This window comes from Eschscholzia californica, unplaced genomic scaffold (assembly GCF_041429995.1).
Source record: "Eschscholzia californica isolate CP2 unplaced genomic scaffold, dmEscCali1.0.p SCAF_4, whole genome shotgun sequence".
Lineage (NCBI taxonomy): Eukaryota > Viridiplantae > Streptophyta > Magnoliopsida > Ranunculales > Papaveraceae > Eschscholzia > Eschscholzia californica.
Window position 1 is genome coordinate 5814581 of NW_028238461.1, and position 12596 is coordinate 5827176.

The 12596-nt window shown below is 35.9% G+C and overlaps 2 protein-coding genes and 1 long non-coding RNA gene across 3 annotated transcripts; 2 read left to right on the plus strand and 1 right to left on the minus strand.

The window, feature by feature from the left end:
- Positions 1–242: 242 nt before the first annotated feature.
- Positions 243–1644, minus strand: LOC147541979 (uncharacterized). The gene is made up of 2 exons (XM_086635058.1): positions 1323–1644; positions 243–1051 (listed from the first exon to the last, which is right to left on the minus strand). Exons 1-2 carry the CDS (start codon positions 1545–1547, stop codon positions 452–454), a joined length of 825 nt encoding a protein of 274 aa, XP_086491184.1. The 5' UTR covers positions 1548–1644; the 3' UTR covers positions 243–451.
- Positions 1645–5989: 4345 nt separating this feature from the next.
- LOC147541980 (uncharacterized) lies at positions 5990–10019 on the plus strand. Its single transcript, XM_086636198.1, has 5 exons — positions 5990–6526; positions 6724–6861; positions 7494–8327; positions 8408–8545; positions 8738–10019. Exons 2-5 carry the CDS (start codon positions 6724–6726, stop codon positions 9935–9937), a joined length of 2310 nt encoding a protein of 769 aa, XP_086492324.1. The 5' UTR covers positions 5990–6526; the 3' UTR covers positions 9938–10019.
- Positions 10020–11143: 1124 nt separating this feature from the next.
- LOC147541981 (uncharacterized) lies at positions 11144–12248 on the plus strand. The gene is made up of 3 exons (XR_015239650.1): positions 11144–11302; positions 11377–11738; positions 12065–12248. It is a non-coding gene; the product is annotated as an uncharacterized LOC147541981 (long non-coding RNA).
- Positions 12249–12596: the final 348 nt, after the last annotated feature.

The following is a 12596-nucleotide window of genomic DNA, read 5'->3' on the forward strand; positions in this document are numbered from 1 at the left end:
CAAAAAGAACTAGAGAGATTCGTAGCAAAAATCTTATGTGGCCTGCCATGATACGTGCTACCAAGAATTCTATTTCACCTAACTATGAATTGCCCGAAGCCACGTAGAATCTCTGCTAGAATCCGCCTAGTTTTTCTTGTTCCAAGACATTGCTAGCCAATTAATACATGATCCGAGCAACATCAAGTGAAAACAACCATGATTCAATCTTCAAAGTAGTATAACTATAACTGAACAAACTCTGATTAAAACTATACACCTAATATTCATATTAACCCAACTTATAAGATCACATTAATCTTCTTCTTGTTTACACATTTGAAATCACAACTTCACAAAAATCAGTAAAACTATAATCCCCAAAACAAAAGTTCATATTTATGTCCAAATATAGATTCTTGATGAGTTGTTATATTCATCAACAAATCTCAGTCCACTAGTTTTTTTTTTCTCAAACTGATAAATTAAGATCAATTCGAGGTTTCTTGGATGGATTTGGAGATGTAATTTTACAATCACATCTAGGACAATTAGGGTTTTTGTTTGATATTAAAACATATGATAAACAACCTCGGCATCCAGCAGCAAACATCACTCCTTCAGATGATGATGATGATTTCTTCTTCTTGTCATTTTCCTCTTCTTGATCTTTGAAATTGATTAAATTTGATGAAGGAGATGAAGAAGAACATGATGATGATGAAGCTATTCCACCATTACTAATTTTAGTATCTGTTGTTGTTGTTGTTGAAACAGTTAGGGTTCTTTTCTTGAGTAATGACGAAGATGATGATTCTGTTTGTACTCTTTCTAAAGCTGATTTAACCTTATCTAAAGTACAAACACTACTACTTTGATAATCATAAGATGGAACTACTAATTGAAGTTTTAGATCTAAAGTTTCTTCTTCTTCTCTTAAAAGATCCTTCGATTTCGTTGTTGTTGTTGAAGATTTAGAATTCAAGTCATGAATCTCTTGATGAAGAATCGAAGTCTGTTGATGATGATTTGATGGAGAAGGATTGCATTTCTGTATGTAAATATTTCCTGACTGAATCAATAAACAATCATCATCAGATACGATTATTATAAAGAATCTCTAGAGAGAGAAAGAACAAAAATCACATTCTAGAGAGAGAAAATGAGAACAATGACAGAGGATTTTCAGAGGAAATCGAATAAAATAAAGAACGGATTTGAATTAATTATTAATGAAAAAGAAATCAAAATCCTATAAGAAAACATAATTTCTTGACAGATAATCTCATTAGATTTGATTTCTTTATCCAAAAACGAATTTGAAGTCATAAATAATGGAGTACCTTCATATCAAGTCGTTTTTCCCAACCATTAGGAACTTGCAAATCAAGATCCAATTCTTTCTCTGAAATCGAAGAAGAAGAAGAACAACTTCCTCCAAGTAAATCTCGCGTAATTAAACTCATTGATTTTCCTTGATCAGTATTCTTAATCTGTTCTTGTTTTCTTCGTTGTTCTTCATTATAATTATTAAGAATTCGAACTAGAAAACTTACGTCAGTCGCCATTGATTTTGAAATTCTAGGGTTTCTGAAGAACTACCACATAATCTACCGAAACTTGTCAGAAAGAGATTGAGGGAGATGAGAAGAGTAAAAGGTTATTGAAATCCGTCAGCGGGAAGTGGTATTAGTAATGAAAGGGTTAATTCGGTTTCGGTCCTCAGATGTGACCAACTTCCGTTTCGAGCCTTTAGAATCTGCCAACAGGACATTTGACCCCTTTAGCTAACAGAGAAAAATTATGTTACCCACATGTTTTATCCTTTTCAATTTACCCTTGAGTTAGTTTGGAGAAAAAAAAATTTCTATCTCTTCTTTGTCTCCTTTTCTTCTTATTTTTTATTCTCTCACACCTTTTACGAATACTCCTATTGATGGGAGTTCTTTGCAAAACAGAGAAAGGCTACCAAATTGTGTCTCTTTAATACAAATTTTTTTTTTTCTGAAGGGGCTTCTCCATCTTCAAAGAATGCGTCTGACGAAGAGATTTTGTTCATAGCTTCTTTTATATCATTATCAAAAGACCTACACCACCGAAGTTCTTCTATGGAAGAAAGATGGGAGAGAATAAAGAGTGTTTCACACGAAGAGAGTAGATCTTTTTCCTATCCATTTAAGAGTAAAATTGGGAAGCAGAAAATTATTTTAACTTTTTTCCTTACAGAAATAACAGCTAGCTTGAGGGTTGAAATGGTCTATTGGACAATTTAATAGGACAAAATGATAAGTTGGTCAAATAAATAAAGGAGCCAAACCGGAATTAACCCGTAATGAAAGTGGTAAAGAGGATTATGGAGTCTAGGCCTAGGAGAGAAAATGAGGAGTGAGAGAAATTGGTGTCAGTAATGGCGGGCATTAAATGCTCTTTGGGTTATTAATGGGGACATTAAATGCTTTGAAAGTATTCAAACAGAGGTAAAGAAGAAGAAAAAACGGTCCCATCGTATTCCAATTACAGAAGCAGCTAATTAATGCATGATCCTTTACTAAATAACATCCTTAAAAGTCATTCTATCATCCTTCAATTAAAACGGTTGATTATCCTCGATGATCACATAATTGCAGATGAGGATATTGATTAAAGGTCATGTGTTACTTTTAATTGTTCTCTTGATGATATTTATATGTTTTCCAAATTAGTTCTTATTTGGCATGATCTAAGTTTGGTATTTTCTGATTTCAAGATTCATAAATCACTACTTTTATTACTTCCATTGTGTCCTACTACCAGTATATTTATGGGTGCGATAATAGCACCCTCCCAAGTGTTGTTAGTTCTCGAATTACGCACAAATTGTGAGAAATCTCATCTATCATCGGGAGCCTATAACATTTTGGTCAGGACTTTAACCCATCCCTATCTTTATTTATGAAAGAAAATAACAAGTTGGTCGAAATTATAATATTAGTTATTTTGTGAAACAGACAAATACAAGTACTCGTTCATGAGAGTGAAACGTTAAGATGTTCTTAGAATTCTCTTTATAATAACTTTTTTAACTTCGTCTTGAGGTCAGGACACATCATCTTCTTCACCCTCTTCTTCATCATCATCGACTTATTTCTTTATCTACAAAACTCACCAAAAATCATCTTCAAGGATGATCAAGGGATAGAGTAACATTGCAACCATCGCCCTGTATTTTACACCATAAATTTTGATTTTCACGTTGCCGCCATAAAACATAAACTTAAAATAATTTTTTAGAAACCATAAACAGAGTTGGTGTACTCGTTGAAATTGACAGATAACATAAGACATAAAGCTCATTAGTAATTATAAATCAAATTGAACTAAGGTTTTAAATCCTACAAAGCTGAAGGAGGCCTCCAAATCATCAACTCGTAAATTGTAGGGAAAATAAATTAAGTAACTATATTGAAGATAAACCACCAAATAAGACTCAAGCAAGTGAGATTTCTTGGTTTTCTTGTTTCCAGAAAAGTTATATATTGGGTCAGAACTCAACAAATAGATTCTCAAGTCCTTAAAATCTTCAGCAACAATTCTAAGTTCCATCAAGACAAATAGACAATTCTATAACATGTATAAAACGCGTTCACATCATCGTTTAAGTTGTGACAATTATAATAAGGAAAACACATTTGTTAACAAACAACCACAAGCAATATGATAAGTTGGTGGTTATCTAGAGAATCAGATCCTTCATCTGACCTGTCTCATAACTCTCGTCATGTGAGATTGTGGTACACAAGGCTACCCTTATGTTAGCTTCGACTCCATACTCTGCATGGCTGCATACTTAAGTACACCTCACCATGTGAACTTGTTGGTTGTCGCAGCAAACAATCGGTAAAGTGGGTCGAACCAACCACCAAAGTTATACAACTTCTCACCACTTCTCGCGCACACAGACACAAACCCACAATAACATCATACCAAAACATAAATATATCATAATCATGTTCCTCAATATGTGATTCTGACCCACTACAATTTTATCACCTATTTATTCATTAATATAGGATAATTTTGTCTACTAGTGAGAGACATCTAATTATAAGAGTTATACACATAAATCATGATGAATAAAGAGTTTTCGGTCATCATTATCAATGTAAATGCTTGTTGAATTTTTTTATCATCATAATGAATAGTGTCCTACACATGAATGTGGCACGAGAACGATTGTAGAAATCACACAGTTTATTATCTTCATCATTAAGACAAATTCCCTCAAAGGTTAGGATTTAGATACGATCCGAGAATGCCTAAAATTTTGGTTATATAAGCAGAGAATTTATTTACCTACTTCCTATCATGTATGGGTTTAGTGAGCCCTAATTTCTATTTCAATTATATCGAATTTGGAATTTTACGGTGTTCGTTACTGAAGCCATAGAAAGATGATAATCTACCAAGATTTTCTTCTTCTTCTCACATTTTATCTCTCTAGATTTCTCTCCCACTTGTGCTCGGTTGCTTAATTTCTCTACGAAAAGAGTTGTCCAGGCAGGAATAAGTTGGTTATATATAAATCTGAGTTGTCTAATGCTTTTGCTTAAATCAAATCTGAACTGGTAGTTATCATAGATAAAAATAACTATCTTATTTAATAGAATATTTTGATGTAACATGTCTTTATGTACTTTAATATCGTTAACTTTTAACAAAATTTGCATGAACCAAACACTGACTTAGGAATATGTCAAGAAATGTCATTTCATTTATAATCAAAACATACATTTACTCAAAATAATGTGATTACAAGGAGGCAGGAGCTACATTCTAGAGATGATATTACTTGTGGTCTCATTTCATCCCCTCGCGCCAAACATGACATAGGAGATATTATTTTTATAGTTATCCTCTTCAACATCAAATTAATAAAAATCTATATAAATGCTCGTGTTTAATTTTTTTTAAGATTTAGTCTATTAAATTGTTAGATAACCTCAAAAAATAGAAATAGGTGCTGTCCAACAATTTGATTGAAAAACACGGTCGTCAAGTAAATTACTTATTGAGTGAAAATACAACTTTTTTTCAGCAATTGTCTCCGAGCAACTTTTCTTGCAAGAGAAACAGTTTATTGTTATTAAAATTTCTCTACTAATATGCCATCGGTGAGCTAATTTACAAAATTCTATTTTTAAGATTGAGTAATTATAATAACTTGTTAATTAGGGAAGTGAATAAAATTAGGGTAAATTCATTCCGGCCCTCCAAAGATGACCAACACCAAAATGGCCCCTAAAGACCACCGTCTTCTATGATGGCCCTCTTTCGAAATTTCTCGATGTTAATAGATGACTTTTTCTTTCCCTTTTACCTTCTTTCAAAAGTTGACTTCTTTATTCTGTCCATCTTTGTCGGTGAACGGTCGACGTGTTCGACTGACCCACTCATTGAAAAAAAATCATCTTTTTTTTTCTACCTATCTTCTCACCCTAGATGAAGTGTTTGTCTGGGTTCGTAAACCAGCCGAACTGTTCATCTAGGTTTGTCATCCAAATCGAGACAATCCCTCGTGGATGTTTGCCATCAAGTCCCAAATTCGTCTGGTATTTGGGAGCAACACTAAGACAGAAGTGAGGGGGAATAGAGAAAAGAGGGAGAGAGAGAAGGGGGAAGGGAAGAAGCAAGCAAGAGAGAGAGAGAGATATGAAGAAGAGATACAAAGAGAAGGAAAGAACAAGAAAAAATGAAAAAGAGAAATTTTCAGTGGTAGGCAGTCGGATGTTGCCGACAACCTTTTCCATCAAGGATAGAAAGGATATTGAAGACAATGAAAAGGAAAGGGAATAGTCAAATGTTAACATTGACTAACGATAATGTTCGAAAGAAAATCATATTGGAAGCTGATCATCTTTAGGGGGTAATTTTGGGAGTTGGTCGTTGTTAGGGAGCCAAAATCGAATTACCACATAAATTAAGCAAAAAGTTTTCCTTTTTGTTGTTGAGGAAATAGAAAGTTCATGCTTAAAAGAGGCCTTGGGCAAACGGCCCAAAATCATGGGAAGAATGAGGACCGGGCCCAAGGCAGTCCGGAAATATGGATCAGGTCCAAATTGTCAGCCCCTTGAAAGTGGAAAACTAAAAAACCTTCGATTTCATTGATATTACGGAACTGCCATTCAAAAAAAAGCGGGAAATTGACGAACTTTTTGGCCAAAGTCTGACGTCAAGTCAGGTTTCGAATGACTCCTCCACCCCAACGTCACTTCGTCGTTACCTCGAGCCCACGCCTTTCAGTTTTGGAAACCGCTCAATCTCTCTCTCTCTCCATTACTCCTGATTATTCCTCATTCTTCGTCCATTACCCAAAAGAAACCGCTCACTCTCTCTCTCTAAAAACCAGTTCAAAAACTCAAGCTGTTCTTCATTCCTTCGAAATCTGAAGCTGTTCTTCATTCCTTCGAAACACTCAAGTTGTTCAAACACTCAAGCTGTTCTTCATTCCTTCGAAATCAGTGAAAGAAAAACTCTGAAAGAAAAACTCTGAAGTTGTTCTTCATAAAAGGTAAGTTTTCTTTAACAAAAAGAAAAAGGATTTTTGAGGGAAAAACCCTAAATCTAAAGAAAAATCACAAAAAACCCTAAATATTCCTTCGAAATCTGTTACAAATTTTTGAGGGAAAAACCCTAAATCTGACGAAAAACCCTAAATATTCCTTCGAAATCTGTTACAAATTTAACTTGGATCCTTACTGTTTGCAGATGGTGAAAAAAATCACAAAAACAACCTCACCAAAAAAAATCGCTACAGAGCCAGCAACCACAAGGTCGAGATCCGTGAAACAAAATAAGATGAAAGAAAAACAACCAACCAGGAGTAGTCCGAGGGGGAAGACGAAGGTACAAAAGTCCACACTCTTTTTAATTTCATGTACACGATCCAGTGATCTATCAACTTTTTAGTTTCCATGCACAATTTCGTTTTACTTCATCCTACCTTTTTTTAGTTTCATGTACATGATCCAGATGTCTAGAAACTTTTTAGTTCCCATGCACAAAGCTTTGGTCAAGATCACAGTCAGTTTTATAACGTCCGTTTTGTAGTTTACTCTTAATAGATAGTTTACTGTCAGTTTTATAGTTTACTCTCAGTTTATTTGTTCCAAAAAAGACAAAGCATACCTTACTGTACAGTAGACATTACATAATGCACTGTCAGTTTTATAGTTTCCTGTAAACTGATATGTTTCAAAACAAGCAAAGCATGGCATACTGTACACTATACATTACATAATGCACTGAAAGTTTTATAATTTACTGTAAATTGATTTCTTCCAAAAAACACAAAGCATAGCATATGATAAACAATACATTACAGTAAGCAATGTCAGTTTTATAGTTTACTGACAATTGATTTCTTCCAACACTCACAAAGCATATGATACTGTACACCATACATTACATAATGCACTGTCAGTTTTATAGTTTACTGTCGGTTTTTAAATTTACTGTAAACTCCTTTGTTCCCGCAGGAAGCAGAACCAAAAATTGTGAAGAATACAAAAGGAAAGAGGAAAGCATCCCAAGAACCGGAGGGTCCTCAAAGGAAACAAAAGAAGCCAACAAAACCTCAAGGAGAGGGAAGTGAACAGGGGGGAAAAGAGATGAAAAATCGACCCGACAAACTGAATAGCAAACTCTCAAAGGCATACAAGTGGTCCCTTCGTAAAATTTGGGACCAAATGAAGAGCACTTATTTTAAGTTGAGTGACAGACAGAAGGAGTTGTTGGATGAGACTCCTTTCAAATACCTGTTGAGAGCCTTCAATGAAAACAAGCTCGATATGGCAAATCCAGTTCGACCCAACAAAGCTATCTTCGAAATCCTCAGCCTTTACAATACAAAGACTGAAAGATTCACACTTGCAGGCAAAGAGCTTCAACTGACAGCAGAGGATGTGGCCCTCATCCTGGGCTTGCCAATGGAGGGGGAAATGGAAGATGTGATACCCAAAACCAAGGTATTAAGGCAACCACAGATTGACTTCTGTATGAAATATTTCGGAGAAATACCTGGTTATGTGACATGTCACTCGGTATCCGAGGCTCTAAACAAAGCCGTAGACGATGTAGATGTGGATGATATGGACATTGTTAAGCTGGTAATCTTATCCCTATCTGCTAATCTACTCTTTGCTTCGAGTACTGGTTACTCCATATCCCCGATCTTCCTCAACTGCTTGGAATCAATGGAAACAATAAAAAAAGTATCGTGGGCAAGAGCAGTGCACGCGTACATGATGGACAGGATCAGTTGGCACCCACACGATCCAATCAAAGCTTCTGGATGCCTAATTGTCCTTCCTGTAAGTATTATTTTCTTCACGACACTTGGTATATTCAGTGACATTTTATTGGTTATGTAATTGTTTTTATCTCTGAGTAGATCTGGTTCTGCGAGCATACTCTATGCTACGATAGAATAAGCAAGGTGAAGGATGAAGTGCCTCGATTGGTGAGATGGTCTCTGCAAGAAATTGATAAGACATTCGACGACAAACTTCAAAATCTTATTGAGGACCAGGTATAATTCTGCATCTAATAGTTGAAACATATAAACTGTAGTAACAAATTTACAGTCTGTGTTTTAATGTATCAACAGGTTTATAATGTGCTGTCAGTGTGGTAATTAAGCGTCAGTTTTCTAATGTCTTGTCAGTTGTCTAATTTTCAGTAAGTTGTGTTACTTTCTGATGTATTTTTTAAAATCTTGCAGGTATATGAAAGAAGAATCTGGCCAGAAAATGATGTTGAAAGTAGAATTTTGTCAGAAGGAGAAAATCCAAAGAGCTTAACCAATTTGTTGAAGAGAATAGAGAACCAAGAAAGAGAAATCTTTCTTTTGAGACAGGAGCTGGCAAAAGCATGCGAGGAAAGAGACTCAGCTTTAAAAGCTTATTCAGATGTGCTGCAATCACAAGATAGAATGGAAACAGCAACATATGAAGGGGGTCCAAGTCAAGAACAGCTAGAACCTGAGGGGGAACAAACTGGGCAAGCAGCAAGGGAGGAAGAACGAGAAGAAAATGTAAGTGAGAGTGATGGGAGGGAAGAGCAGGAGAAAGGACAGGAAAATGTAGAAGTGGAGAAGGAACAAGAAAGAAGTGCAACTGAAAGTGGTGAAACTGATAAACAAGAAGAGGGTCAGGATAAAAGTGAGACAGGAAAGGATGAGGAGAGGAATAAAGAAGGAAGTGAAACTGAAAGTGAGAGTGGAGAAGAAGAAGAAGAGGAGATAGAGAAAAATGAGGGGAACCAGGAAGGTAAGAGTGATAGTGAAAGTGAAAGTAGTGAAGAAGAAGAGGCAGTGAGAGGAGTAGAGAAAAAAGAGGTTAATAAGGCAGGGGAAAGTCAGATAAGTGAGAGTGACAGTGAGAGTAGTGAAGAAGAAGAGACAGTGAGAGTAGTGGAGAAAAGTGAAAGTGAGAGTAGTGAAGAAGAAGAGACAGTGAGAGTAGTGGAGAAAAGTGAAATTACTAAGGCCGGAAAAAGTCAGATAAGTGAGAGTGACACCGACAGTGAGAGTAGTGAAGAAGAACAGATGCAGATAGATGAGGGTAAGAAGGAAAGTGACAGTGAGAGTAGTGAAGAAGAAGAGACAGTGAGAGTAGTGGAGAAAAAAGAGATTAATAAGGCAGGAAAAATTCAGAAAAGTGAGAGTCAGACAGACAGTGATAGTAGTGAAGAAGAACAGATGCAGATAGATGAGGGTAAGAAGGAAACTGAAATAAAAGGAAAAAATGGAGAAGAAAGTAGTGAAAGTGATGAAGACAAGACTGAAAGTGAAGAAGAAACAGTGAAAGACGGTGAAGCAGAAAACAGTGACAGTGAAACAGATGATGATGATGAATCGTCCGAGTCAGAGGATCATGCAAAGAAGCAAAAGCATGCCGGCAAAGGAAAAGGCAATCTCTAATTTTCGATTACAGTCAAACTCATTTCAATCAAAGTTAAATAGTACTAAAGAGTAGTTAAGGATAGGATGTTTCATGACATGTTTAGTGTTAGTGGTTATCGTATTAAAATGGCTTGAACAAAGGTACTTTATGACATATTAGGTGGTTCCCTTTTAGTCAAGGTTTTTATGAGCTTATGTTTACTTTAACAGAACTTTAATTCATGTTATTCTGCATATCGTTTAACTAAATGTTACTAAACGGGTACCGGGATTGAGAAAACTTATCGGGAACTTTGCCATGCATCCTCAGTTTTTTTTTTACCAGTAAATTTGAGGATAACAATGACATATATTAATTCCCGATTACATAAAAACAGAGAAATACAAAGAGGACGGAGAGGATGAGAGAGATGACCTTGGGGGCAGGGACGTTAATCTATCGAGCGACGATGACTCCTGGCTTCAGAGAATTCATAAAAGAGAGGAAACACTCAAACTACAACAAAAAGATCAATTGTTAAAAGGTATATTCGCATATTTTTGTTTCAAATAGATGAAGTTTATGTTATTATAGTGATTATAAAATATTTAACAAACCTAAGCTCTAACATTGTATTAAATAGATGTAGCAAGTGAAGAGAAGGGCAGTACAATCAGCAACAACCAACTTACGCCACCAAGCTTTGATCTGGGAATTGACTGCACACAAATAGTGGTTTGGACACCACCAGAAGAGGGGATCAGCAAACATAATACTTCCGATATTCTGCAGACACCACCTAATTCTGATTTTGCAGATATAATCAAAATGGGCAAAGAGTCAGTCCAGGAAGTGCTAAAGAAAACTGTTTCCCCTCCAAAGAGGGTGGCAAGCAAAGGAGAATCAGGGTCAAAGCCTCTTCAGAACTCTCTTATAAGAAGGGTGAAGCAAAACCCACGTGTGCGGAAAGCGACTTTCAAGGCAGATAAGGGAAAGGAAATTGTGGCTGTGGAACCCATGAATTTGAACAAAGAAGACAAAGAGAGCTTAGGGAACTGGAAAATAGGTGGGCTTTGGCCTTATGTGATTCAGAAAGAAAGACCTCTACTGCTAGAGTTCTGCCAGAAAGGCTGGAAAAGTAAGTTTCTTGTAAATATTTTAATTTATTACACATTTGAATGTGTCACGTACATTATTGAATGTCTTGTAAATTTTGAAATGTACGGTACAGACTGGAGGTGTGGAAGAAAGATAATGAACACCGTCTAACTGGAAAAGAGTTAGATGATCTAATGATGTATAGGGAGTGCGACTCTCAAATCATCGATTGGTTTGCAGACCACCTCCACAGCAGGCCAGATAACAAAAGCAAAGAGATCATATTCTTGTCAGCCTTGATCTACGTAAGATTGCTTCGAACTTTTTGTATTGTGTTACTGTCAAATATTTCTTAAAATGTATTATTGGTAATTTGCAGACGTTGATCAACCAGAAACGGCACCCCGATACAATAACTGCAAATTTGCAGACCAGAATTAAGGAGCAGTTTATCAAAGGCCATACCTCAGTGTTGTGTGTTCCAATTAACACACCATACACCAATGATGCATACTATGGTTACCACTGGACGCTTCTGGTGTATAGGTTCCATGAAAATGATTGGATACACTATAATTCACTAATCAATGATCGACAGCTCGCTCAAACGTGCAACAAGAATGCAAGGGAGTTTGCAATAGTCCTTGCAGGTGTGTTAAATGAATTGAACTGCGGACGAAAACGACTGAAGAAAAAGATCCCATTTTTAAGGGAAGAAGAATGTCCACAGCAAGGGAAAGAGTAAGTCCCATTCACTTTCAGTTTTATAATGTCCGTTTTGTAGTTTACTGTCAGTTATAGAGTTTACTATAATATGATTTGTTCCAAAACACCCAAAGCATACCTTACTGTACACTAGACATTACAGAATGCACTGTCAATTTTATAGTTTACTGTAAATTGATTTGTTCCAAAACACACAAAGCATAACTTACTGTACAGTAGACATTACATAATGCACTAGCAGTTTTATAACTTACCGTACTCTAGACATTGAGTTGTTCTCTTCTTTACTTCTTCTAATGGCTACAACTTGGTATAATGAAAAATTTGTTTTTATCCTGCAGACCGGACTGCGGTCTTTTCGTAATGCTGCATCTGGAAAGAATATTCATACACAGTCAAGACTTTCGCATGCCAGACAGTTGCACGCAGCCCGAACAATTTAGCGACAGAGCTAGAAGAATGAGAACGGAGGTGACGTACAAAATTTTAAGGGAGTCACAAAAGGCTTGGAGTAAGATGATGTAAAAAGACAGCTGATAATTGTAAAAAATGTTGTACAAATGTTATTAACTACTGTTGTACTGAAAAATACTTCTGTTTTGTATTATCAGTTTTATACTTTACTGTCAATGTTTATGTTCAAATGCACATACAACTTACATCACAGGTACAAGGCATTACATAATCTACTGCCAGTTTTCTAATGTACAGTCAGTTTTATAATGTACTCCCCGTTTGGTGGTGGACATCAAACTTTTTGAAGGGTAAAAACTTGTACAACTTAGACTCATTCATTATGTACAATTTCGACCAAAGGACAAAAGATGTGAAAGGTACTCAATGCTTAGAAAATATCAAATGCACATACAACTT